The 27,807-nt window shown below is 39.6% G+C and overlaps 1 protein-coding gene across 3 annotated transcripts; it reads left to right on the top strand.

The window, feature by feature from the left end:
• Resf1 (retroelement silencing factor 1) lies at nt 1-27,807 on the top strand. 3 transcript variants are annotated; one of them, XM_028757597.1, is made up of 6 exons: nt 1-269; nt 685-744; nt 10,994-11,028; nt 17,960-22,301; nt 23,946-24,029; nt 26,899-27,807. In XM_028757597.1, the coding sequence occupies exons 4-6, from the start codon at nt 18,014-18,016 to the stop codon at nt 27,054-27,056; spliced, it is 4,530 nt and encodes a 1,509-aa protein (XP_028613430.1). In that variant the 5' UTR covers nt 1-269; nt 685-744; nt 10,994-11,028; nt 17,960-18,013; the 3' UTR covers nt 27,057-27,807. The 3 variants fall into 3 exon arrangements, with proteins under 3 accessions (XP_028613430.1, XP_028613429.1, XP_028613428.1); XM_028757596.1 differs by lacking the exon at nt 10,994-11,028 and having other exon boundaries at nt 685-726; XM_028757595.1 differs by lacking the exon at nt 10,994-11,028.

Below are 27,807 nucleotides of genomic sequence, written 5' to 3'. Positions count from 1 at the left end.
GGTCTGCGGTTGGTGGCCTGAGGTAGCAGGCGGGCTTGTTGCAGCTTCGCGTTCCTTCCGGTTTCGGAAGAAGAAGCAAAGCTTTGTTTTGCTTTTCGGTTTCTTTCTGTGTCCGTCTTCCGCGCCCTGACCCTTGCGACCCAGAGAAATTGCTTTGCGCTCCGCCCTTGAGCGCCCGGGCCTGGATGAGCGCCGCGGCCCGCAGCATCTCGGAAGCTGTTTGCATTTGTGGTACTTAAGAATGCCTTCCTAGAAAAATGGAAAAACAGGTAAAGTGGGTGAGCTGGTGTGCATTTCAGTAGGCCGACTACAGAACTTGTGTGGGGATTTAAATTGTCTAATGAATGTGCTAAGGTTAAGGGGAATCTTAAGTTTGTTTCTTGTTACCATGCAGGTTTGCTAAAGTCTTAGTTCCTGCTCCACTCAGCCCCAATCAGGTTCTCCTTTATCAGTCCACTAAAATTACTAAAGAAGTATTTTAGCTTTGGTATTACAGGATAATAGTGAACTTGGAGAAGCCCGCTTGAATTCTAGTGGCAGGGAATATTTTGAGAGTAGCCTAGTTCAGTAGTTTTGTTTTTAGCATACCTGATACCAATTCAGTAAACTTAGTATGCTCTCATTACCACTTTAAGCGAAATAGATTAGACCTTAACTCTTAAAAATGTTTCTTGCTTTTCTTAGGATTAGAGGCGTGAATATACTCCTTGTGGAAGAGACTAAAAGGTAAAATTGTATTTACAGGTAAGTCTGCCTTTTTAAAAAGCCTATATTGGTTCTGCTGGATGACTGTTTACATTATACTACGGAGTAACTTATTTTGGAATAAAGAATATCACTGTTTAAACCTACAGAACTTGGCCTGGCATGTGCTTGCCTTTAATTTCTGCATTTGGGAGGCTAAGGCAGGCAGAGTTTAAGGCTAGCCTTGTCTACATACCAAATTCCAGGCTGGCTGGGACTGCATAGTGACTCAGAAACTCACCAAACAAAACCTTCACAGAACCAATGGGACACAGTGGATTTGATGGCAAAGTTTAAGAAATAGTGTTGTTGGTATGGTACTTAACAGTTTATTTTTTTCATTAATGAGATGGGAGAGATGATTTTTGTTTTGTTTTGTTTTTTTCATTTTGGCAGTGTTAGAGATGGAACTCTAGGCCAGATTGCTACCCTAGGAAAGATTATGATAGGTGATGAATTCAAATTACTTAGACAGAGGCTAGCTCCTATTTTTGGTGGAAATGTGGTACCAGGGACTGTTTCTTATTTATTTTTAAGTTGCTTTATTTTATGGGCATATGTACGTGTTTTGCCCACATGTAAGTGTAGTTTGTGTGCTTGCTGTGTGGAGTCCAGAAGGCCTGGATCCTCTAGAACTGGAGTTTCAGGCAGTTAATAGCCACTTGTTAGTGCTGGGACCCCCATTCTAGGTCCTCTTTTAGGGCCACAAGTACTCTTAACTATTGAGTCATGTCTTTAGTGACCTCTAGGGTTCCAGTCCATGACCATAAAGTGTGTTAGAAAGCCTCTTCTAGCCAGGCGGTGGTGGCGTACGCCGTTAATCCCAGCACTTGGGAGGCAGAGGCAGGTGGATTTCTGAGTTCGAGGCCAGCCTGGTCTACAGAGTGAGTTCCAGGACAGCCAGGGCTACACAGAGAAACCCTGTCTTGAAAAACCAAAAAAAAAAAAAAGAAAGCCTCTTCTAACTGGGGCTATAATTCCCACAGTTATGTTGCTTGGGTTCAGGTCTTGCTTGACCCCTCCAACTTGGCTCTACCATTCACTGTAAAATCTCAGAAGAATTTGACTTTCCTGCTCAGCTTCCTCATCTATAAAATGGGATAACAGCAGTACCTGCATTATGGAACTGTAAGTTACAAGGGGGAAGCAGAGGCAGGAAAGTCTGCAAGTTCCAGGCCAGCCTAATCTACATATTGAGACCCTGTCTGAAAAAACTATTCCCAAATAAAAACAACCAGTCAACCAACCTCTTAGAACACTCTTAAAATAGCTCCTGGCACATAGTAATTGCTTGATAGAGTTTAGATTAAAAATTTTATGGCTTTAGGCATTTTAAAGCTAGGCTGGATTTGAACTTGCAAACTGACAAGGATGACTTTCTACTGATTCTTCTGCTTTTCCTCCTGATTGCTGGGATTAGATTTGCCAAACCTTCCTCTGTTGTCTGTGGTCTAAACCACTCAGTGGATTTCTTGGCTACAGTAATCTTGCCCTAGGCTTTTTTGTTGGTTTGTTTGCTTGCTTGCTTTTTCCTTTTACCTGTTTGATTAGTTGTGATATTTTGTACGTTATCAGTGCTTTGATTTTAGGGATTTGGCTGTTTTTAGGGAATTGCAATCTTGTTAAACTTTTTTTTATAATAAAGGTGAACTTCAAGAATTTTGGTTTAATAGCGTTTGCTTTCCATTTCTTCTGAAAACTAATCCATGCAAAACACAAGTAGGAGCCATTCAGGTAGAGGTAAAGCAAGAGGTTGCACCAACCCAGGCCATAGGAATGCAAACTAAGTGCAAATGAAAAAAACCTTAAGACCCTGAATTCTGTTTTTTGTTTTTGTTTTTGTTTTGTTGTTGTTGTTTTGTTTTTGGTGGCAGGTATTCAGTGCTTAAAATTCTTGGTATGCTAAATTAACTAGTAAAAGAAGGATGTAGTTAGAGCTGGCCCTGTGGCCTCAAGTGAGATTAGAATTACCAACAAGCAGCTGTCTTTGAGCTGTACTATTTATTCTCTTTCTTGGGTTCTTAGCCAGTCTTGGAGGCTGGGGTTTTTATTTTCATACAAACTAAAATGTATAAATTGGGAGACTCAGTTCAATTAGAAATAAAACAAAGGCTGCTTTAAAGGAAATGATTAAAAAAAAAAGGAACAATGACTAAAATCACTTTTTTTGAACAAGTTTTCTTTGCTAGTTATTTAGAATGTATATTGGTGCAGGCAGTCTGCTTATACACTTAGGTCAGTGTGATTGGTTGCTTCAGTTTTTAGTAATTTAGTAAGGCTTAAAAAGTGAAGGAAGAGTATGTGCATGTTAGGGCAGGTGCCCTTGGAGTTTGGAAGAGGGTATCATGTCCTCTAGAGCTAGAATTAAAGGTGGTTATTGAGAGGACTATATTAGGGTTCTCTAGAGCTACAAAACTTATGGAATGTCTATATATTAAGAGAATTTATTGTGATGACTTACAGTCTGTAGTTCAGCTAACCCAACAATGGGCAGCTGTGGGTGCGAAGTCCAAGAATCTAATAGTTGCTCAGTCTCACGAGGCCAGCTGGTCTTCTGTAGAAGTAGGGTCCAACAGATGTGCTTTCAAGTAAGTACAAGCGGTTGAATGTTCTTATGTGGGCCTCTAGCAGAAGATGTGGCCCAGAATAAAGGTAAGTAACACTGTGCCTGGATTTAGGACTTGCTTTGTCCCAGGCTGACCTTGAGCTCTGAGATCTGCTTGCCTCAGTTTCCAGGAATTAAAGATATGTACTACCTTGCCTGGGCCTACGCTTTTCATGGCCACTATACCTCAAGATCTCCATGTCAAGATCTAGGTCAGAAATCTGTGTCTTTCAGCCTCAAGATCTGGATCACAGGTGTGTCCTCCAATTCTGGATTCTAGTCATTCCAGATATAGTCAAGTTGACAACCAGGAATAGCCACCACCACAACAATATACACTCCATTTTAGGTCTGACTTCAAAATGACCATAACATGCCCCTCCCGGCCCCCAAGTCATCAGTCCCAGGAACTAGGCCATAAATTCCAGAAACAAGGCCATAAGATTCCCCATCCAAAGAACACCCTGGAGATACCCACAAGGATGGAGAAATATTTTTAGGATGGGCCATCTGTGCTGGGCTGCCTTAAATAAATGGTTTGAGTATTTCATCCTGTGGTTAAATGTTTATGAAACAGGAATGCAGCCCACTGACCACCTGGACATAAGCCACTCAAGAAACCGACCCATGTAATATCCTCAGCACTCACAAATAAAGTTTTAGATTTCCTAACCCTAGCTAAATTTCCCCTAGTTCCCCATGAAAAGGCATATGTACCTTTGACTGGGATCACTATTTTTGTAAGTAGCTGTCCCCTGTGTGCAGGCAAGACTTGGTATTCTGTATTCTTTTTCTCTTACAGGAAAAAGTCACTCTTAAAGCATTAAATATGGCAGGGGTTGTGAGTATTTTATTTTTGCAGTTTTGTAACCCTCAGCAGTTCTCACGTAGATTTTTGATTGTAGTAACAACAGGGGTGTAAGTACCAGCGTTTTTGAATCCTTGTCCTCTTTACATAGGACAGTCATACAGTGATATTACCAATGAACATCTTTATTCTTTTCACCCAGGGAGTTTTATTGAGCCTGGTAGCAATGTGCACACTCCAAGTCCCCATCTCCTTTCTGGCAAATACTTGGAGTGCTTAGAGGGAGGAATACTTCTTAAAGCTCCTTCCTATGAATGAATATCAACGCTATATTACCCTTAGATCACTACTTCAGTTGATGGCAGAGTGACCTTTTTCCTATCACCGGGAAATTTTCTATTTCCCCATGCCATTCTCTTGGGCCCAAGTTGGAAAGGCAGTTGGGATATTTTTAATATGCTTTTACTATATCTATTGAGATCATCCAATTTTTATCCTTTTTGAATCTTTTATTGATTCTGCATTAGTTTGGAATGTTGAGCTATCCTTGAATTAGAGTCATGACATAGAATTTTAATATGCACTTGGATTTTACTTACTTGCATTAATATTTCTTGAGGGGGCTTTTATATCTGTATGTAGCCATCTGAGCCCAAACATTTCTTTGTGGGTAGTTTTTTGGCTAATTGTTATGGCTTGAATGTGAAATGTCATTTCCCCCATGTGATGGTGTATGCCTCTAATCTTAATACTTCTGAGGCAGAGTTAGGTAGACCTGAGTTTGAAGACAATCATATAGTGATATTACTAATAGAACATCGTTCTTCTTTTGACCCAGGGAGTTTTATTGAGCATGGTATCAATGTATAACCCAGAGTCCCCATCTCCTTTATGACAAATATCTGGTCTGGTCAATCAGAGCTATGTAGTAAGACCCTGTCTCAAAACACAAACACGCATGCATACAGAGATTTTTTTTGTTTTTGTTGTTTTAGCTGACCATGTTGGCACAAATATGAGGTCAGTCTCTACTATGTAATGAGTTCTAAGCCAGCTTGTGCTAGGCATCATGACTAGTGAAATTTACTGTTCATTATGCCACTAAAGACTAACTGTTATGAATCCTGACAAGTCTATGTGTTTAAATTCTATATGAGTGATTTGGCTCAGCATGTCATTCTTTTTTTTTTATTGTTTTTTTTTTTTTTAAGATTTATTTATTTATTATATATGAATACACTGTAGCTGTCTTCAGACACACCAGAAGAGGGCATCAGATCTCATTACAGATGGTTGTGAGCCACCATGTGGTTGCTGGGATTTGAACTCAGGACCTCTGGAAGTGCAGTCAGTGCTCTTAACCACTGAGCCATCTCTCCAGCCCTCAGCATGTCATTCTTAAGTGGCAGGTTTTTGAGAAGAAGGGAGGATGGGGAGGTGAGAAGTAAAGAAGACAGGAAAGCTAAGGTTTTGAAGTTTAATGCTAAGAAAATTTATTAAGAATAGCATCTTAGGCCGGGCGGTGGTGGCCCACGCCTTTAATCCCAGCACTTGGGAGGCAGAGGCAGGTGGATTTCTGAGTTTGAGGCCAGCCTGGTCTACAGAGTGAGTTCCAGGGCAGCCAGGACTACATAGAGAAACCCTGTCTCGAAACCCTGCCCCCCCCCAAAAAAAAAGAAATGAAAACAAAAAAAGAATAGTGTCTTAGGATTTACAGGGGAACAATGGGACAGTCAGCAGAAAGCTATCATACAATGTGATGAAGTCATCTGGAAGCTAGTCAAGCAATGGCACACAAAGAGACACAGGATATCTCAAATGCATCACAGACTGAGCACTCAACATCCTTGAGACTGATAGCTCCAGTCTTCTTCAGGGGGTAAAGCCATGTTCCCAGGAACTGAAACCCTAACTCCATTGAGGCCCTGGCTCTAACCTGGACCAGACTTTATCATGTCTGTCCCTGGACAAGGACATAGAACTAGTTCCCTTTGTCTTTTCATCAGGGCTTCTAGCACAGAACACATACCAATGGACAAATACTGTGATTAGGGTAGCTTAAATTTTGGAACTAGTCTGTAACTGAGTGATTGAAGTAAATCTACTTAGTTGTTAACAAGCTTCTTTGCCTCCTGAGACATTTCACCACCTCCAGTTCTGCAAATCTTCAACCATGAAACATGGGAATCCTGGGGCTAGTCCTGTCACTCATTAGCTGCTCCAAGTTCTTCTTGCTGATTACCAAACCCTTGGTAACCTAGTAATGAATGGAAACAATCAACTCTGCTTTATTAGTCATGGTTTCCCATGGTCAGGTGCCAAGAAAGTACCCTGTATGACTGACTGCAGTGTGACTGATGGCAGGGTCTGTTATACCCTGTTTATTGTGCTGACAAGAAGATGTACTCTGGCTAATGAGACCATTGGGATTCTTTAAGTCTCTTTCCATCATTAACTCCAGCCTTCAGTTTGTAAGATCTAGGCTTTCCTTCCCAGGTTTACAAAAAGTCTGTGTTGCAGTTCTTGTAAACAGCTAACTGAGCAGAATCTGAATAACCAGTGTAGATCCTGGAGTGTGTGGCCCGTGTGACCTATAAATAACAGAGAAACAATTCCATCAGGTATCTCTTTGAAACCATTTGGGCTCTTAACAGGAATTATTCAGTTTTTCACAAGGAGGTCTGTCTACCCCAAGGGGCACATTTGGCTTGTTCCTTATAAGGAGTGGTACTTAAATTTTTGTATGTCATACTTAGTTTTATATTTCATCAGAGTCAGTTGACTGTGTCTGTCTGCCTGTGTCTGTCTTTTATTTTTGATAGAGGGTAACTCAGAGTAGCTTTGAACTTTGATCCTTCTGCCTCCATCTCCTAAGTTATAGGATTACATATCATATGGTAGTTCCTGCAGGAATGTTGTTTCTGAAGGCTTGGCTTATACTTCCTTACTACACATTAACTTACTATGTATACTTGGAGGTAGTTGTTAGGACTTTATAGTTATTTAAGACCACCAGCTTTTTGGGCATGGTTTTTATCTCAGCATCCTAGGGAAGATTATATCAATTCGATAAGAGGATTTTTTTGAGTTTTAGGCTTGAAAGAACCTAGCTGGTCCCGTCCGGGCCCTTGCCCCAAAAAGACTCAGATTGCTGCAAGCAAGCATGAGATTTATTGATCCAGTGTGCTGTGGTCCCCTCACACACAGGCTAGAGGAACCCTGAGCTAAAGCTAAGAGCAGTTTTTATACAGTTTTCACAGGGCTCATGAGGGCAGTTTTACAATCACCTCTTAAACAGTGCTAACCACAAGGCTGACTGCAACCAGCCCCCCCCCCCCCCCCGCCAGGTTTCCTGACAACTCATATTTGCACATTATCTTGTGACAATGAGTATTAGCTAAGTCTATCTTACCATAGCTCCTGTTTACGCAGGTTTATTGTGCTAAGGGTCCAGCTTCCTGATAACCTTTTAATTCTCTTATCTGGGGCCCTTCTCCTGGAATGTGTGTGTAAGTCTTTGGAATGTGCTTCTCCCGAACGCTTCTCTGGAGAAGTTAATTTTTAAGTTTAGGCTGAGACCTGAGATTCCTTCACGCTAGCCTCAGCTGCAGAATGAGACCCTTTTTCAAAAGAAGAAAAAGTTCTTCAGGGGTAGAAAGATGGCTTAGCAGTTAAGGGCAGTTGCCTTCCAGAGGACGTGAGTTTGGTTCCCAACATCCATGTTGGGCAGCTCTGCAAGCCTCTGCAACTCCAGTTGCAGGGACTTTCACACCTCCCTCTGACCTGAGGCCACCCCACCCGCACATATATTACATAGACACAAACACAAATAAATAGTAAATATCTGTTTAAAGAGCCTCTACCACTCTAGTGGGTCATATTCCTTGGGATAAATACTAAAACAAGACACTGGGCAAATTTCCAAGAATGATATTTTACTTCTTTATGTGTTTTCTGTAAAGTTGAATTCCAGTGATAGGATAGTAATATAGCCATAATGTCTACTCAACATTGAGTAAAACCACACATCCTTGTATATATGTAGTCTGTTGTTAACTGAGATGTTGTCTAGTCTATGACATTAAGTTATCTGATTGAGAGGCCCATGTCTCTGAGTAGAATTTGTATTTTAGTTGGATTCATTTTTTTAAAAAAGTGAAATAACGGACTGGAGAGATGGCTCAGCGGTTAAGAGCACTGACTGCTCTTCCAGAGGTCCTGAGTTCAAATCCCAGCAACCACATGGTGGCTCACAACCACCCATAATGAGATTTGATGCCCTCTTCTGGTGTATCTGAAGACAGCTACAATGTACTCATAAATAAAATAAATAAATCTTAAAAAAGAAAAAAAGTGAAATAACAGTTGCCATAATTATTTACTCTTATTAATAATCAACCCAGCTTATGTCACCTCTTACATACCTTATGGGAATTGTGGAGGCACTGAACTCACTTAGAACCACAAGAATCAGACTTACACAGCCACAGATTGTTCTTCTGACTCCCTAGTTCCTATTGACAGGACCTTACAACTTCCCCTTCATCCTGGTCTAAGAATGGCCCACTTCCAAGCTTCCAGTAGCCCATGTTTTGACTGATTAATATAATCCTTACCTGTTTTTCTGGACTAACATGGAACTATGCCTTCTGTGTTCTATGGTTGAGCCCCATTCTCAGCTGTGCATCTAAAAAACGCTTTGAGGTACCAAAACCAGAAGATGCTTATATTTGATTTGTATTTTGTAAGTTCTGTTTATTCTCCTGTGTACTACATCATTTCTAGGTTATTTAAAATGCTTGATACAAAGTAAGTGCTATGTAGACTGTTGTTATACAGTTGTGTTTAGGGATTAGAAACATGACAGAATCAGTACCAACACAATTTCTCTTGTTTTTAAATTTTTTATTAAATTTATACTTTGTATATGATTGTATTTTGTTGTCTGATTATGACTAAGTTAATGCACATAAATTGCTAGTAGGGAGCTGCTTGCCTTTGTTAAGACATTAGAAAGGTAACGTAGTTAAAAGATTCAGTGCAATTATTCCTTGTTCTATGTTCATCTGGTTTTTTTTTTTTTTTATTTATTCGATTTATATAAGTATACTGTAGCTGTCTTCAGATACACCAGAAGAGGGCATCAGATGTTACAGATGGTTGTAAGCTACCATGTGGTTTTGGGAATTGAACTTGGGTACTCTGGAAGACCACCTGGTTCTTAACTGCTGAGCCATCTCTCTAGCCCTCTCTCTAATCACATGTCTACATAACTGCTCATTCTTTAAATCTAAGCATGAAAATGGATAGTTGCAATTAATCTTCATTCTTCATAGTCTTCATTTCTGAAGTTTCCTGTCACATAAAATGTTGGTTACATTTATTATTATTACTACTATTGAAAGACCCCCAAGAGGGGAGATCCTCACTCAAGTCATGAGAGATCATGGGCACCCAGAAACTCACAAGAGACCGATCTTGATGCAACCAGCAAGAGGTTTATTAGGGGATCAGCGCACTGAGGCCGAGGCTCGTAATCCATGCAGGGGTAGAGGAGTTTTGACCCTGAGGCCTGGGAGTGAAGGGTATTTAAAGGAAAAAACCACTAACCAGTGGGGTGAAGGTGAAACCAAGGAAGAATTACCATAAAAACAGTGGAAAGTCCCAACCCATTATTTAGTCAATCATAAACCAGGGCGGAGTATGGGAAACATTCTGTACGTATTTTTCTTGGGAATTTAACATTGTTCAGTCATTTATCTTATGGTCAGCCATTTCCCAGAACAACCCAGCTGACCTGTATTTTTAGTTCTGTTCCTCCTTTGTGGTCAGCCAGTTCCTGGAACCTGGAGCCTGTGAACTGGCTGGTCTACATTCTTGGCTCAGTTTGGGGTCATAAAACTTTCTATATCTTTTATGATTTTTTATATCTTTCACTATTATTTTTAAAATGAATGTTTCTTAGTGATCAGAGATTTTTGATTTTTTTTTTTTTCGAGACAGGGTTTCTCTGTGTAGTCCTGGCTGTCCTGGAACTCACTCTGTAGACCAGGCTGCCCTCGAACTCAGAAATCCACCTGCCTCTGCCTCCCAAGTGCTGGGATTAAAGGCATGGGCCACCACTGCCCGGCTTTCTTTTAAGATTTTTTTTTTTTTGATATTTTCTCAGCAGACATTGACCGAACATTTTTTTACACTCCCTCAACTCAGCTTGCTGTTTATAACTTCCTACATACTTTTTTTTGATAAGCATCTTCTCAGGTTTCTCATAGGAAATAATAACTGTAATACCCTATATGATTAAATTGCCTACAAAACTAAATGGCAGACTTTGTCTACTTCTAGGTAGTCGACACTACCAAGACTATCTAGAAGTAGGTACTTTTGGACATTGATGTGTAGTTTGGGCTTGCCAAGATGGACCTTTTATATATATGTTAATAGCTCCTGTCCTTGTTTCCTTCCTATTGCGATAATGTGCTATTCATATCCAATGGAAAAGGCCAAATACTTAGACTCAATTCAGATTCAGATTAAATGAATTTATTCTTACTGCTAGCAGAAGGACAACAGCCTTATTGCTGAACAGCATGCCCTACAGAAGGTGGGTTAAGGTGAGGTTTAAGGTCGACATCAGAAAGGTGTGTATTGCAACAATCCACGGAATTCAAAGCTGGGCAGGAGAATAGTTTGACTGCCCTCAGTTGTTTCCTACTTTTCTACTATACAATAATAAGACCATTCATCCCTTCCCACAGCAATAAATAGGTTTTACAGAAACAAAGGCAGCTGTTAATACCTCAGGGCCTATTATCCTATTCTTGTCTCCCCTGCAGGCTACTAGGACTTCCCAGGCATTCCAGAGTAAAAGGTCAGTGGCCCTTGGGGGATGGATGTCTGGCTCCATATTAAGTTCCTTTAGTCATCCCAGGGACCTGTGTAAATTATTACTCAGTTCTAGTAGCACTGTAATGACTGGGACAGAGAAGTTCATTTCTGGGCAGGCAGACAGTACCATCGGATTAGGGCTGGCTGTCATGTCTCCACAATAAAATAACCCAACAAAAGGTATTTTAAGGGAGAGAGAGGTGGGTTTTTTTTTGTTTTGTTTTGTTTTTGTTTTTGTTTTTCAAGACAGGGTTTCTCTGTAGTCCTGACTGTCCTGGAACTCACTCTGTAGACCAGGCTGGCCTTGAACTCAGAAATCCGCCTGTCTCTGCCTCCCAAGTGCTGGGATTAAAGGCGTGTTCCACCACCGCCCGGCCGGAGAGAGAGTTTTTAAGGCATACAGTTCTAGGTTATCATTGTGGGGAAGCTGAAGCAGGAATTTGAAGCACCCGGTTCCATCCATAGTTAAGAGCAAGAATGAGAGCATGCGTGTTCAGTTTGCTTTCTTTGGAAGTCTAGGACTCAGAACCACCTCAATTAGTTAGCATAATCAAGATGCCCATAAATCAACTTAATCTAGGTAATCTCTGATTTGGCTTATTTTAGGCGATGGATTCTAGGTTGTGTCAATTTGATTGTTAAAACTAACCATCACAGGGGCTGGAGAGATGGCTCAGAGGTTAAGAGCACTGACTGCTCTTCCAGAGGTCCTGAGTTCAATTCCCAGCAACCACATAGTAGCTCACAACCATCTGTAATGGGATCCGATGCCCTCTTCTGGTGTGTCTGAAAACAGCTACAGTGTACTCATATACATAAAATAAATAAGTCTTTAAAAAAAAAAAACTAACCATCACAGACTCTTAGTAAGATCTTCATAAAATTTTTGAGTGAAAAATCTTTACCTATTCATCCTCATCCTATCCACCCTCCTTCAACTCAGCTTTATAATTTCCTACACTTTTTAAAAATAGTAATAATATTATTACTATTTCCTATAAAGCAAGGAAATAGTAATAGTAGTAATATCATATAAGATTAAATCTCCTGCAAAACTAAATGGTAGACTTTGTTTGCTTCTAGGTAGTAAATTTTGTTACTGTCTGAACACTGGGGTTTAAGTGGTCCTCTTTCCTTAGCCTTCAACTCCAAGTGTACACTATCATACATGGTTATTGTAAGGGTCCGAAAATTGCTGGAGGAAGACCTGAGATTCAGATAGTATGCAAAGACAAAGACCATTTATTCTGCAGAAACATCTAGCATGCAAGGGTTACCATTTTTTCCAAAAGGCACACCCTCCACTTCCCAGACATTTGAGTTCCTTTTATAACATGACTGCTTAGTTGCTTGGGAAATAACAACTCTAAAGCTTAGGGCACATTCCAAGGGGTTACAGAAATCATTAACTGAAGATCATAAAGAAGATATATACCACAGGACCCCAGGTGCAAAAACAGGAGATAAGATATTGACTGAGTTTGTCTAAACAAAACTTCAAGGATTAATTAGTCTCTTCCCATGACCCTCCAAACTAGTAACAAATGGTGAATGCCAGATAATTGCTCCTAGTTGTATGTGCACGTAGGCATTCTTTGTTTTAGCTTCTTTTTTTTTTAAAAAAAAAAAGATTTATTTATTCATTTTATGTATATGAATACACTATTGCTCTCTTCTGACACTCCAGAAGAGGGCATTAAATCCTATTACAGATGGTTGTGAGCCACCATGTGATTGCTGGGAATTGAACTCAGGACCTCTGGAAGAGCAGTCAGTGCTCTTAACTGCTGAGCCATCTCTCCAGCCCCTCTTATAACCTGTTATTAAATTTATAACTGAATTTATGTGCAGACTTGTAGTGAACTTTTTTTTTTTTAACCATGTGAACACATGCTCTAAGTTGTACAAGTACTGAGAACAAAGGGCAGAGATAAGTCCTCCCGTTTTCTCCTGATACCTCAATTTAGAGCCTCACAGTTCCTACAGACTGCTTTCTCTAGCCTCTCACTGTATCACTTTGAGGTGCTAACTGGAGGCTGCAAAAGCCAGCCTTAAAGCAACTCAGGTAGATCAGTTGCAGAACTGCAGAAACCTTTCACCCAGGATAGATAGCAAATGGTCCATGGCCTAGTTTCTGAGTGGAGATAAAATGGGATGTGAAAAATGAATTCCTCCATTATATAAGTGTGGTTTTGCTTGTTTTTAATTTTTGTTTTGGAGACAGGATATTATGTTTCCAAGGCTGGCCTCAAACCTGATAAATGCATCTCATGTGGGAAGTGGGATTACCTATACATGCTATTATGCTGGAGCCAGCCTTTACATTTCCTATGGCAAGCACTCCGTCCATTGCCATCATTTCTTTCCTTCATGTTGCTGTGATATTCTGGCAAAAGAAATTTAAAGGGAGAAAGTATTTATTTGGTAATAATTCCAGGTTAAAGTCTGTTATTGCAAGAAACTAAGGCAAGAAATTTTGAAATATTCCTGAGAGAGAATGCATGCATTTGTGCCAATTTCTTTTATACTGTGCAGGGCCCAAACCCATGGAATGGTGCCGTGTACAGTAGACCATAACAGTTAACATAATAGTCTTCCACTGACGTGATCACAGGGCATCCTAATCTAGACGATTCTTCTTTGAGACAAGTTGAAAAGCACAGCTAACCCTAACACCCACTGAGCCATTTCCCTAGCTCTTGTTTTTTTTCTTTTGAGGTAAATGGCTTTGCTGTGCAGCCCACATTGGCATGGAATTTATGATACACCTACTTTAGCCTTCCTTCCAGGTGCTACAATTTCAAGCAGCTCCACTATACCCGGCTTATTTCTGATTTGGGCAGAGTATAATAGAGTCACTTGAGTAGAACAGTATTTGATAAACCTAAGCTTTTAGAAATTTTTATGAAAATTTTGAAAATAGCAAGAACAAAGTCTCAAAAATAATGATTAAAATTTAAACAAGTGGCCGGGCGGTGGTAGTGCACGCCTTTAATCTCAGCACTTGGGAGGCAGAGGAGGTGGATTTCTGAGTTCGAGGCCAGCCTGGTCTACAGAGCGAGTTACAGGACAGCCAGGGCTACACAGAGAAACCCTGTCTTGAAACCCACTCACCCACCCACCCCCCCCAAAAAATTAAACAAATGGAAGGGCTTACTGCTTAATTTATTTAACCTTTAACCATTGTGCATTGAGAACATGTATCAAATTATACTATGCCCCTGAACATGTAAAATATATTTCAGTAGATAAATTTTAAGAAAATCTTATGCTTTGATTCAAAAAACCAACTTATGCTCTGTCTTAGTACTTTTCTATTGCTGTGTAGACACTTTGACTAAGATAATTTAAGCAATAGTTGAGAGCTTATATCTTGGTCCATCAACAGGAGACACAGAGCTAACTGGGAAAGGTGTGGTTTCAAAAGCCACCTCTATTAACAATCAATACCCCCATTTTTGAAACCTCAAAAGTCCATCTCCATTAACATCAACCCCAGTGATCCAACTCCTCCAACAAAGCCACATTTCCTAATCCCTTTCTAATAGTACCAAGTGGTGGGAACTAAGCACTCAAATATGTGAGCCTACATGAACCATTCTCATCCAAATCACTACATGCTCCTATGAAATAACTAAAATACATAGGGTGTAAGGGTGTTTACTGTTTAACCAAGTAGATCCAAATTTAAATTCCCAGCACCCATGTCAGAGCCAGGAATTGGCATTTCAGATATGTTAGCTGGCCATAGTCCAGGTACAGTGGTTTCCATTCTCCAACGTCCATTATGGGGTTACCAGGATGTATAGTTGTTTTTAGTTGGTCATGGTTGAACATGTTTTGTAATTACAGCACTTGAGAAGTAGAGAGGTAGGAGTATCGCCCCAAGTTAATGGTCAGATAAGGCAAAATAAATAGTGAGGCCCAGTCTCAAATCTGTTGGTATTAGGGGAGCTTTGTTCAGAACTGGGACAGTGTTAAAGTTTGATAACATTTTGTATTATACATATGTGCGCGTGTACACACACACACACACAACATAGTAAAATGCTCAGCCAACATTTTTGTTTCTGAAGCCTGGAAGTCCAGAATTTTTGTGTATCTTAAAGTTTGTCTTCAGCGCATGTTCCTTGCAAGGTCCTTTGGTTTGCCAGCTACTCTAGTGTGTCTCTTCTCATAACCCACATGGTTTTAATTCTGTATTCTCATATTCATACACCACTTGTAACAACAGGGAATTTTCTCCCTGCCAACTTATTTAGTTTTGTTTTTGTTTTTTTTTTGTGCATACCTTCTGGGTATCCTCCCCCCCACCCCCATCCAATCCTGTATCATCAAATTCCACTAGTTAAAAGGCTCAGTTCCACAAGACAGTCCCAGATCCCATTCCTGGGAGACTTGCACTCTGATAACTATTGTAAAACTAAGGGATATCTTGTGACAATCCTTTCTTTGCTATACTTAATAAAACTGAAGGATGAGGTGGATTTGGCAAGCTTTTTTTCTATGGGGTGCGTGGAATTTTCATTTCTAGTCAGAACATACTACCCTCTTAGTACTACCTAATATCACATTTCACTCAATAGTGGTGTTTGCAGAGTTAAATTCTGGCTCTTCTTCTCTTTCTAAAGCTATGGGTGGGGTTGAAAGGTCTATCTTTTTGGTGCTAAGTGCCAGCTGGGTTCTTCCTCTTATCTCAGTAGTGTAAATTCAAATATGAGGAAAAGAAGCTCTTGACAGATGAAAGGAAAAGAAGATGTTCCTGTCAGTCAGAGCATTGCAAGTGATGTAATTTTGTACTAGGGACAAAGAACAAATATATTTTTCTTTTTTGTTTTTATGGCTAGGCTAGCACAACCATGGACAACACAGGGTCCTGGAAAAGGAGGGGGACAGTGCTAGACAGAGACACAGGACTCTGGCTTCACTTCATGAATGATTAAGTTTTGTTTTTCCACAGCTGTCCCTACTGCAGTTTAGCTATCTACTAAAGATAGAATTGAATGCAAGGCTTCTTTGTCCCAGTCTTTGAGTTCCTCTTCCACACTTCTCTAGTTTTGTGGTCTTGTTTGTGCTAGAGGACATTTCTACATTATCTCACGCCTGCAGCTTTCTGAAGTCATGTTGCTACCTTTTGTAGGGTTTGTGCTTGAGAAAGAACCTTCAGACCGTCTGAACCCTCACAGTTTTAACTTTTTACTTTGAAATGGGACACTGAGTTGTCCAGATAGGCTTCCTTAAACTTGCTGTCTTCCTGCTTCAGCTTTTAAATTATAGACATACACAACCAGTCCTGGCTCAAGTAAATTTCCTGGTATGTCAAGAGTAATATAGCCATTAGTAGAATGCCATGTAAGTAGATACATTTCTAGTGAAATAAAATAACCTGCCTATGTATGATAATAAAACACAGACAAACAGTAGATTGTGTTTGGTAGGATTCCATTTGTCTTAAAAGATGTTTTAGATTTTTGCTTGATTTTTTTCAAATAGGGTCTCTCCATATTGTCCAGACGTTTTCACAGTCCCACTTAGCTTCTTGAGTAGCTGAGAGTCAAGTAGAAAGCTTTATTTATTAACTTTTGTGACCAAGCCAGTTCAGTCAGTCACCAGGTTCTCCAGCGCAGGAGTGAGGATTAAAGGAAAAGAGACAATTAGACAGTATTGCAGCATGACCCCCATCCAGTTCTGAGGCTGAAGGCTGAGCAGGTTTATTTTTTCCCAATTTCTTTGTTTTGTTTTGTTTTGTTTTGTTTTGTTTTGTTTTGTTTTGTTTTGTTTTGTTTTGTTTTTCCGTGACAGGGTTTCTCTGTGTAGACCAGGCTGGCCTCGAACTCAGAAATCCACCTGCCTCTGCCTCTGCCTCCCAAGTGCTGGGATTAAAGGCATGCGCCACCACTGCCGGCCCCAATTTCTTTTAAACCATTTTAATTACATGCAAGTATTTAGGTCAGTTCTAGGTTGAGGAACCAACAATACAATAGATGCAAATAGTCAAGGAACAAACAAGACAATAAGCAAGTCCCTTGATCCACTCTCATGATAACTGTTTCTAAGGGCTCATCAGGATGACAAAATATCTGAGCCTACTTCTCTGTTCTAGCCCACAGTCATATTCATGCCTGAGACCTACTTCTTTATTCTAGCCTAAGACTTAGATTCCTGACTGAAATTACTTCTCTGTTTTAGCCTAAAAGTAGATTCCTGCCTGAACTTACTTCCTCGTCATGTCCCAATGTCAGATTCCTGCCTAAACCCCATTTCCTTGTCCTTGGCCAAGGTCAGATTTCTGTCAAGCAGCCCCAAAAGGTCTCCACACTTTTGTTTATGCTTAGAAATTTATGAAAAGTAATATTGTGTACTCCAATATAACTGTGTCAGGGATATTCAGTAAGAAATTTTTATGTAAGCTTTGCTTTACAACTAGCATGGATTGGATAGAATAAATTATCAAAATAGTGGAAACAGGTTAACATATATAGTTAATGGTAGAATGAATGTTTAGCATACCTGAGACTTGTAGTCCATCACCTACACCTCAAAAATAATAAGAGCAGAGAAATGCCACTTAAATGTAACAGAAGGTGATAGCTGCTTTCTTCAGAGTGAATCTTTACTATTGATCTTGACAATTTTCTCAGTTATTGTTGCAGCTTCCGTTACTAATTCTCTTTCCAGATTAAGTGTACAACTTATTAATTTGAGGTGCTTTTTTAGTTACCATAGACATGGTTTGCTTTTTTTTAAAATTTTGTCTGGGTGGTGGCATTACCATAAGTTTGAAGCCAATCTGGTCTACAGAAGGAGTTCTAGGCCAGAAAGACTGTCTCTCAAAAAGAAAAAGAAAAAGAAAAAAGAAATAGGGGGTGGAGAGAAAAGTTTTTATTAAAGATCTTTGTTTGTATTTCTTGCAGATTTATGACATTCAAAAACCACAGACTTTACAATTCTGCTAAGTCAGATCAACTATGAGTTGGAATACAAAACCAGACAATATTTGCAAACCCCCACCATATTCTAAAACCCAGTCATCTATATTACAGCAGTTTTTAATGACTTCTACAACATCTCAAAGTTCTTTCAGCTATCCTGCCCATAACCAAGAAGCATGCATGTATTCTAGTAATTCAAATTCAGTTTCACAGCCACTTCTGAGCAGCAGAAATTATATAACTCCTCAGACTCAGATCTCTGTTTCTAATATGCCTAGCAGGACAATTGTGGCCTCTCAGTCTTCAGTGGAAAGAATTGTATCTACAAATGTTAAAGGACCCCAACAACCAAACCACAATTTGCAAACAGCGTCTTCAGGAGTTATGCAAAATGCCTGGTTGGGCTCTCCAATGAAGAATTTTATACCTTCCCATACAGAAGCAACCATATCCCATAATCCTGATGGAGGGACTAATATGCCTTACATGCATCCACCACAGAGTCAGCTTGTCACATCAGATACCTATTCTATGCAACTACAAATGGTTCCTTTAAATTCTGGAAAAGTACCTATAACATATCAAGGAAATCAGGGACTTAATCACTTCATACCAGATCAGCTGACTGACTGGACACAGTATACATCCAATGAACTTACTTATCCTGAATACAGGCCACCTCCAAAACATTACTCTTACATACTGCCAGATACTACATCATCACAAGTTAAAAATAATCAGCTCCCAACGTATACACAGAGCTTACAGTCAAAGCATTCTGTACATTTGTCATCACATCAGTATGCTGCAGAAACTAGCCAAAGACTCTCTGCCCTTCCTTATAGCTGTAGATATGGAAACCAACATGTGCAAAATGCTCAGCCTGTTTCTAAACACTTGCCTATGGAAGTTCCACAGAGTTCAGAAGTGCACTCATCTGAAAAAAAGAAAGATACTTACAGAGGCCTTAAGCAGCAGTGGCAGAACACTAATGAAAAAGTCACCATTGGAAAGTTCTGTGAATTGAAAGTAAATACCAAGCAGTCTTACAGTGAATCTGTTAGATCTGGGAATGGTGTTGAAGCGCTCGTTCAAAATCAAGAAAAAAGAAAATTTTCCTACAATCCAAGTACAAATCAAGTAATAGACACAAATGCCACAAAAGAAAAGCTAGCCAGGGATATTAAATCACTCGTAGAAATCAAAAAGAAGTTTTCAGAACTTGCAAGAAAAATTAAAATTAATAAAAGCCTTTTGATGGCAGCTGGTTGTAGTAAAACAGCCAATACTTCTTATACTGAACCAATTCAGCATTCTGAATTTTCAGCAAAAGAAATGTCTGCTAAAAATGGCAATGACTGCTCCATGGAATTGCTAGCAACATGTCTTTCTCTTTGGAAAAATCAACCTCCAAAAACCACAGAAGAGAGTGTTCCAAAACCCTTAGAAGAAAAACAGTGTAACACATCAAGAACCAATACCACAGTAGTTGGCAGTTCAAATCCCACAAATGAAGTTCATGTTAAGAGTATTTGTTCCAGTGTTGGAAATTCTCAGAAAATGATGAGCTCGTCACAAACAGTATTGTCAGTTCTCACACCGAGTTGTGAATCTTCGGGTGTGGCTGTTGGAAAAGGAACAGAGCTTCAGATTGCTGTGGTGTCACCTTTAGTTCTTTCAGATACTAATACCTTACCTGGGAAAGAGTTAGTGCCTGAAGCTTTACCTGAAACACTGTATCCAGTTGTTAAGGAAGGTAGTGTTTGTAGCTTACAAAACCAACAGGCTTTATCTTTTGATAGTATAGGAACAGTAGCAGGTTGTAACCTATCAGCAGAGATTTCTCTGCCTGTTCATAAGGAAAAGCAGCACAAACCAACACAGGATGCTCCAGACATAGCTGATAGCAGCTTAGGAAAGCACTCTCCCCTGGGTGCTGAAGCTCTGCCTAAGCCTGTGGACAGCACCATTGTGAGTGGACCCATGATACAAATCGAAAGTATCTGTTCTCTTGCAGAAGGGGATGTATCTTACAATTCCAAGATAGCTGAGATATTCAACTCTGTACAAAATGAGCCCCAGAAACCTTCACCTAATCAGATAACTAATAGTCAACAAGAACAAGTGCATGATACCACTGAAAGTAAAGACTTTAGCTTTCAGAAAGATAAGTGTGTGCAGTGTACAGATGTTCCTCATGAGGTCATCGAGCAACCAGAGCCTCTGCTGCTCAAAGAGCCAGCATCTTGTGAGTATGTGGAAGCAAACAGAGAAACCGTAGAGGAAAACACAGCTAAGGATATGTGTTTACCGGCTGCTGATCAGCAGGATCCTCACCCTCAGGAAACTGAGATGTTCAGCAATAAGTCAGTCCACAGTCTTCCTGAAATAAATGAGAATAATGATGAAAGTGAACCTATCTTATACCTACATGATCAGCTGTCAGAGCTTTTAAAAGAATTTCCTTATGGCATCGAAACTGTTACCAGACGTGAAGTGTCTGTGGATCGACAAAAGACACATAAAATTATAGAAAATCAAACTGGTGGTAAAACTAGTAACGTGTCTGGGGATAGCACAGACCAAATAAAAATTACAGTATTAAACTCTGAACAAATCAAAGAACTATTTCCTGAAGAAGATGAGCCCTATGAGTTAGACAAGTTGGCAGAACCTGAGAATAAAGAAATTGTTACAGAAGTAAAGAGCCTATCTGACTCACAGGTCCCTAGAGAAGAAAGTCATGACCTTGGAATGTTGGACCCAGAGAAAGACAAAATCCATTGCTGTGCTTTGGGTTGGCTCTCCGTGGTTTATGAAGGTGTGCCACAGTGTCGTTGTAGTTCCACAGAAGAGAAGGAGAAAGACCGGTGTTTGGACATCAACAGCAACAAGCAAGGAGAACAGCCCTGCAATAGTGGAATCACTATTTTTGAAATTAATCCTGTTTCTGATAACTCAAAAACTCCTCTGACCCAAGCAGCTGAGAAAGACCATTTTTCTGAACTGCATGGTAAAAAGACCGAAGCATCTAAAACAAAAGACAGCAGGGAGGAACAATCAACCTGTCAGTTTTTAGTTAAATGTTACAAAAAAGATAAAAAGGGCAATTTTAAAATAAGGCATGATGGCTCAATGAAAATGGAGCAAAAACTAAAAAATATTTCATCTAAATGTGACATACGAAATCCCTCAAACAGCAATAAAATAGCAACTTCCGAAATACTTCATGTAATAACTTCTAATTCTGCTAAAAACATGCCATTTTCTAAACAAGCTTCTCAGGAAAGCCGACAGAAAAAACACACATCCCAAGACTCGGGTCCAGTAAAAGCACCTTTAGAACCTTCATCAACTACAGATCCATGCAGGAGGAATACCTTTTTGGTACAGTCAGTGTCTCCAGAAAAGAAAAAACTAAAATTCAAAGCAGGTGGCTCCAGAGTGAAATATTTTGAAAAAAGAAAGATAGACCACGCAGTTATTCCAGATGTGGAAATAAAAAAAAAGAAATATGACAAGCTAGAGCAGAAGAAACATGCTGGAGACACACTCAAATCGTGCAGTGCTCTCACAGAATCAAATGAAAGAGCCAGTGTTCAAGAAAAGACTGTCCAAAGTCCTGAGTCCTCAGACTCAAAGGGTAGCACCTCTAAAAGTACTAGAGTTATAACAGTGCAGGAATATTTACAACGGCAGAAAGACAAACATGTAACTGGGAATAGTGTTTCCAGAAACACGTGTGTAGAAAGTGTGCTGTGTGACTCAGAACATGTGAAGACCAGTAAGCATTCTGAAGCAGTAAGCTGGGGAAAGTTAATTGAGGGGCCGAGTAACAGTGCAGAGACCTCAAAAGAACTGGAAAATAATTCCACTGGCCATGGTAAAGGTTTCAAGATCCACCATTCTGAGGTGTCTAGAACACACAGCTTGTCAAATAATAGTCAAGGAAAGTTTGGTGGGAAGCAGCCTGTCAAAACCTATAATAATCAGCCTGACAAAACCGATAATAATAAGACACGTATGAGTAATGAGTCCAGCCAGATGCCTCTCCAGGTAAAGGAACAAAGGAAACAGTACCTGAATCGAGTTGCATTTAAATGCACAGAACGGGAAAGCATATGTCTCACCAAATTGGACAATGCATCCAAGAAGCTTAGTACTGAGAAAAGCTTAGTACTCAAAGCAAAAGACATAGACAAACCTAGTATGCTGGAGTTTAAGTTATGTCCAGATGTGCTATTGAAGAATACAAGCTCTGTTGACAAGCAAGATGAACCTGGGCCTAGGCCTGGGCCTGAGAAAGTGCAAGCACCTGTGCAAGGTCCAGTATAATTTTCTCTTCTTTTTCTTTTCCTTGGGGGAATGGGGAAAGTTCTACATAGTTCAGGTTGGTGTTAAACCACTATATTATCAAGGTTGTTTTAATTCTGATCCTTTTGTCTTCATCTCCCAAGTGGTAGAAAAGTAAGCCACGGGACCCAATTATTGGTTTTATGTATGAGGAACAGTAGAGGTGTAATCTTAGGAGTGGGTGAATAAATAGGATAGCATTTGTTTTATGTTTGTTGCTTTTTATTTTAAATAATAGTAAATTACTGCTGACAAGATTTTCAACTTTAACATTTACTGAATACAAATATTTAGTCCCAAAGAAACTACACTGTGAAAAGCATTTCTCATAGTGAAAGTTTAAAAGAATCAAGTATACATTTATTTCAAGAAGTTTTGAGTTTTGTTGTATTGGTGATCAAACCACTGGTATTAGACCCTGAACCTCAGCCAGAGTCTTGGTTTTAGTTTTAGCTTTTGTACTTATAATTTCAAAGAGGCTCCTATTGAAACTTTGTTCCAAATATTGGGAGGTAGTGTACTTGTTAATAATGGGTTCTTTTGTTACTTTGACACTGAAGATGAAGATGTTTCCCCAAAGTTAAAAGGCAGCATCTATTCTGTCTTAAATAGAAGGCCTGTAAGATCTGTAATTGCTTAGAACAAATTAATCTCAAATTAGTCACAAAAGTCTAAATGGTGACTGGGCAAAGTGGTATATGTGGAATGCTGGTGGCACAAGAATCTAGGGAATTTAAGACCAGCCTTGGCTACAAGGTTTTGTTTGAAAAAACTAAAAACAATGAATCAAGAATAGCAATCATGAGTCATAGGTAGCATCTCTGTGAAGTGCAGAATTAAGGGGAAATGTGGGTGAGTAGTTGTGGTCATAAGAGAAGGTTATGAAGTTGTAGATATTTTAGCTAATACATTGTGCAATGTAATTCAGATTGGAAAAATACGAGGTTTTAGTTGAAGTTTTAGTTTAATCTGGGATTTTTCCCCCCCCTCTGGTTATATTTGTTGAGGTGAATAAAACTATGGCATAAATGGTATTTCTTTGTGGAAGGTTGTAGGTATAGAATACAAAAATAATTTAGTTTAGCTGATTTCAAGGTCAGGCATGCTGGCACATACCAACACTTAGGAGGCAGAGGCAGGTGGATCTCTGTATTTGAGACCAGCTTAGTTTACATAGTGAGCTCCAGGCCATCCAGAATTACATAATGGGATCCTGTCAACAACAAATAAAACTAAAATCAAAAAGGATAATTTTAATAGGCATTTTGTATTAGGTTTTTAGAATCTGAGAACTTGGGTGTAAATAGAAATTTGGGATTGAGCAGGGGCAGTAACTTTCTCATACTTGTAAATGCCGTGAGAAATGTTGGTTATTCAGCCAAGGTAAGAAAATGCTTTCTTAATGTGACAATTAAAAACTATTCATTTTTCTGTTATAAAATACTCACCTGGGGAAAATGATTTTTTAAGCCCTTTAGAGAAGGTTGTGTTACCTATGGAATATAGGTATAGTATATCATCAGTATTACATACATTTAGGTGAGGTCTTGGTTGGTTTCTTTAAGCTAAAATGGAGGAGTAAAGATTATATATCTGAAAACAAATATTTAAACAGTTTCAGGAATAAAAAGTACAAAAGAAGACTGGTTAAAATGCATCCCTACAAGGACAAAGATGCCTGAATCAAGTCAAGAAATAGGTAAGCCATCATCTGTTTCCCTTTTTGTTGTGTTTTTAAGTTGCTGGCTTGTGTATGAAAAACATGGATATAATTACAATATTATCACAATGCACAGTTTTATTTTACTTGTTTTTTAGTAACTTGGTGTTTGTTTCTGAAGGTAAGATAGTGTTGTTTTCTCTGTCAGGATGGAGTGGGAAACCAGGGTCTATCTAGTTCCTTTTAACAGGAAAATAATTCTATCACACTGAATTAGGTAAGGGAGTTTTTGAACCTTTTCCCTGAGTAGGGGTAGAGATAATGATTTTCTGAATTTGAGATGACCTCAATTCTGACATTGTATCAAGTGATATGTAAATAAGAATATTGTGTAATTGTGATTAAACTCTTCACTAAGATCTGTGGCAGGCTGGATTGGCCTCAAGTAATGTCTTTCAGTTGCCACTTAATTTTTTGCAGGCTCATTCATTCAATTCCCTAGATAAAGTAGGCAAGTACATTCCCATTTGTCGTCTGGCTTTCCACATTGCTAGAATAAGGATTTGGGCCTGGTCCCTTTCTTCAAAGTTTATTGAGGAGAATGGTGTAAGTATTTAAAATACAGAAAGCTAATTATCATGGTAGCTTTTATTTGTTTGTTGGAGATTGGCCTTGGCAACTATCTAGTATGGTAGCCTTATACTCACCATGAACTTCTAATTCTCTTGCCTCCAGCTCCCACATGCTGAAGGTTTATGTGCTGCCAAGAATAGAATCCAGGGCTCTCTTCATGCTAAACAAAAACTGTATTAACTGGATCCTCATTGTCTATTAGCTAAAAGTGGAATGAATGTACTGTCTTGGGTTTCTGCATTGAGAATTAGAAGGTAGAGCTGAAGAGTTGTGTCTTAAATTTTGCTTAGTTAAAAGAGTTTCAGAGTCTTGTAATTGGAAACAATTTTGTTAGGAACAATGATAGAATTTTTAAAAAGATATTTAAATTTAAGTGACTTGTAATAAGTGGGTCTATGGGTGTGTGCACATGAGTAAGGTCCCCTGAAGCTGGATTTATAACAGTTTTGAGTCACCAATGTGGCTGCTCGGACTACATCTTGTGTCCACTTCAAGAGGGGTGTGTACCCTTAATCACTGAGTCATCTCTGTCTAGCTCCAAATTTAACAGAGATGAGAATAGAGATTCAAATGTGTATAAGCAAACATGTACAGATTGAGTCATAGAAATACCAAGATAATGCTTATATGAACAAGCTTAGCTATCCATGCTGTTTGCTTGTAAACCCTGTACTTGAGGGGATGAGGCAGGAGGATTATAGAGAGTGGGAGACTAGCCCGGATTATAGAGCCAAGGAGTGCTTGCTTTGCTGGGTTCACACTCAGTGCTGAAGGGATTAAAGTAGCAGAATAAACTCCATTTTGCTTTTCAGACTCCATTTTAAGTTAACTTGTCCTCAGAGTGTCTTGACCCCCAACCTGGAGTTCTGAGAAAAACCGTGAGATATTCTTAGCAGTTGCAAAGTAGACATAACAGCTGTGGCCAGCCAATAATAACAGGGTGGGCTAAGGAAACATGAGTTGTTCCCAGGGCAAGATGTTCCCTGTAGATGTGTGGTCTCTCCTTGTGGGTTGACTAGACACTGTGAACCAATCAGCTTAAAGGCCAACATTCTTTTACCCAATCATGTAATGCCAAGGCTTGGAAATCCCTGCTTCCCCCATTTCCTTAGACCTTGAGCTACTCTCTTATCCTGTTCCATCAGGAAGGTTTGTGGTCCAGGCTTGAGCCTGAGTAAAGACTTTTAGGTGCTTGCATTGGAACTATAGATCCTGGTGGTCTCTTTGGGGACTGAGAGTCCCGCAATCTGGGCATAACAGTGCCAGCCAGTGAGAGGAATGGCTAAAGCAGGATCGAAAGTGCAGGTGTAGTGAATAGGGGAAGGAGGCCCTGAAGTGAGAGAGTTCCATCTAAATGCCTAGAAAGTAGAGAAGCAAAGCTAGAATATCAAAATTACACCCTTTGCATTCACTGTTTGGAAATGGTCATACTTTTTCTGCTTTTTTTCTTAAAGATGGTGTCTTATATAGGCCCAGGCTGGACTTGAACTTTGTGTGTAGTTGATACTGATCTTGCACTCTGATCATCTTATCTCCACTTTCTAAGTGCTGAGTTACAGTCATGTGCCTACTCCCTTTCTATATTTTCTCCATTTTGTTTGGCTGTTTGTTTGTTTTTGAGACAGGGTTTCTCTATGTTGAGCTGGCTGTCCTGGAACTTGTCTTGTAGACCAGGCTGGCCTTGAACTCACAGAAGCCCATCTGCCTCTCCCTCCCAAGTGTTGGGATTGAAGGTGTGCACCACCACTGCCCAGCTTGTATTTATTTTTAATTATGTGTATGTATGACAGGGGAAGGGGTGAGGTGCATGTAGGTGTTGTGCTCTTAGAGTCCAGAAGAGGACATTAGATACCCTAGAGCTCGTAGGCAGTTGTGTGCCCCTACGATGTAGGTGCTGGAAACCATAACCAAATCACTTGCTTTTTTTTTTTTTTTCCTTTGGAGACAAGGTTTTGCTATGTTTTCTTAGCTGGATTGGAACTTTTTAGGTAGACCAGGCTGGCCTCAAACTCAGCTGAGACTTAAGACAGTCACCACTAAACTATCTCTCCAGTTCTTCCTTTGGTTTTTAGGCAAGTTCTTGCTGTGAAACTCAGACTGGCTTTGAACTGAAGATCCTCCTGCCCCAACCTTGAAAATGCTGAGATGATAGGCATGTGTTGCCATCTCAGCGATCTAGCACTGCTTTCTGTTCCCACAGATACTGTACATTTTGCCTCACTTCTGATTGTATATCTGTTGTACCCAACATTAAGTATCATTTTTGTTTTCTTAGACATTGCTGACTCAAGACTTTCTAAGAGAAGCCTCAGTGCAGATGAATTTGAAACGCTACAAAACCCAGTAAAAGACTCAAATGTCATGTTCCGGACCTACAAAAAGATGTACCTTGAGAAGAGAAGCAGAAGCCTCGGGAGTAGTCCAGTTAAATAGTCACAGGAAGTAGTCATTTTTGTTTTTACCACCAGGACATCCCTAGTCTTTTCTTTTCAGACTTTTCATCCCTTACTGAAAATAACTCAGGACGGTCACATTTGGATTTCTCAGCCAAGGAGTTCAGTTACAGCTTATGTTATATTTTTCACTGATACTGTGTGACTGAATTGTTGGATTAGCTGCTGGTAAGCAGGCAAAGGGAAGATTGCATTTGTCTGGGAACTACAAAGTGTGTGATATCTGGATTGTTGAACTGTGTTTACTGTTTGAAGTCTTGCTGATACAGTGGTGCACACCTGTGACCCTAACATTTGATGCGTCGACACAAGAGGATCAAGAATTCAGGGTCATTCTCAGCAGCATAGTGAGTCCAGTGAAGTCAGCTTAGGCTTCATGTGACCCTCTCTCTAAAAGCAAAACAACAGCAACCAAAAAGAATATGAAGGTGGCTTATACAAACCTTACTTTGAACCACTGTCATCCTGAGGTAACTATTCATTGCTGAGAACTTGGTTGTTTGACTGGGGCTGTAAATAGATTCTTGTTTCTAAGCACACTAGCAAAATTTATTTTTGAGAAAGTGCCCACTGTGAATGTCAAAGTATATTCCTAAGTATTTTGTACCTCATTGTAAAGGTTTTTTCAGAAGTCTTGTTTTATACTTTTGTTAAACTGAATGGAGTTTTTTGGGAGATGTCTAAACTTTACTTTTCATACTTGAAATAAACATTTATTTTTTGAAGAACTA

Source organism: Grammomys surdaster, unplaced genomic scaffold, assembly GCF_004785775.1.
Source record: "Grammomys surdaster isolate TR1022 unplaced genomic scaffold, NIH_TR_1.0 126176, whole genome shotgun sequence".
Lineage (NCBI taxonomy): Eukaryota > Metazoa > Chordata > Mammalia > Rodentia > Muridae > Grammomys > Grammomys surdaster.
The sequence above is the reverse complement of the archived record's forward strand: the minus strand, read 5'-3'. Positions and strand labels throughout refer to the sequence as shown.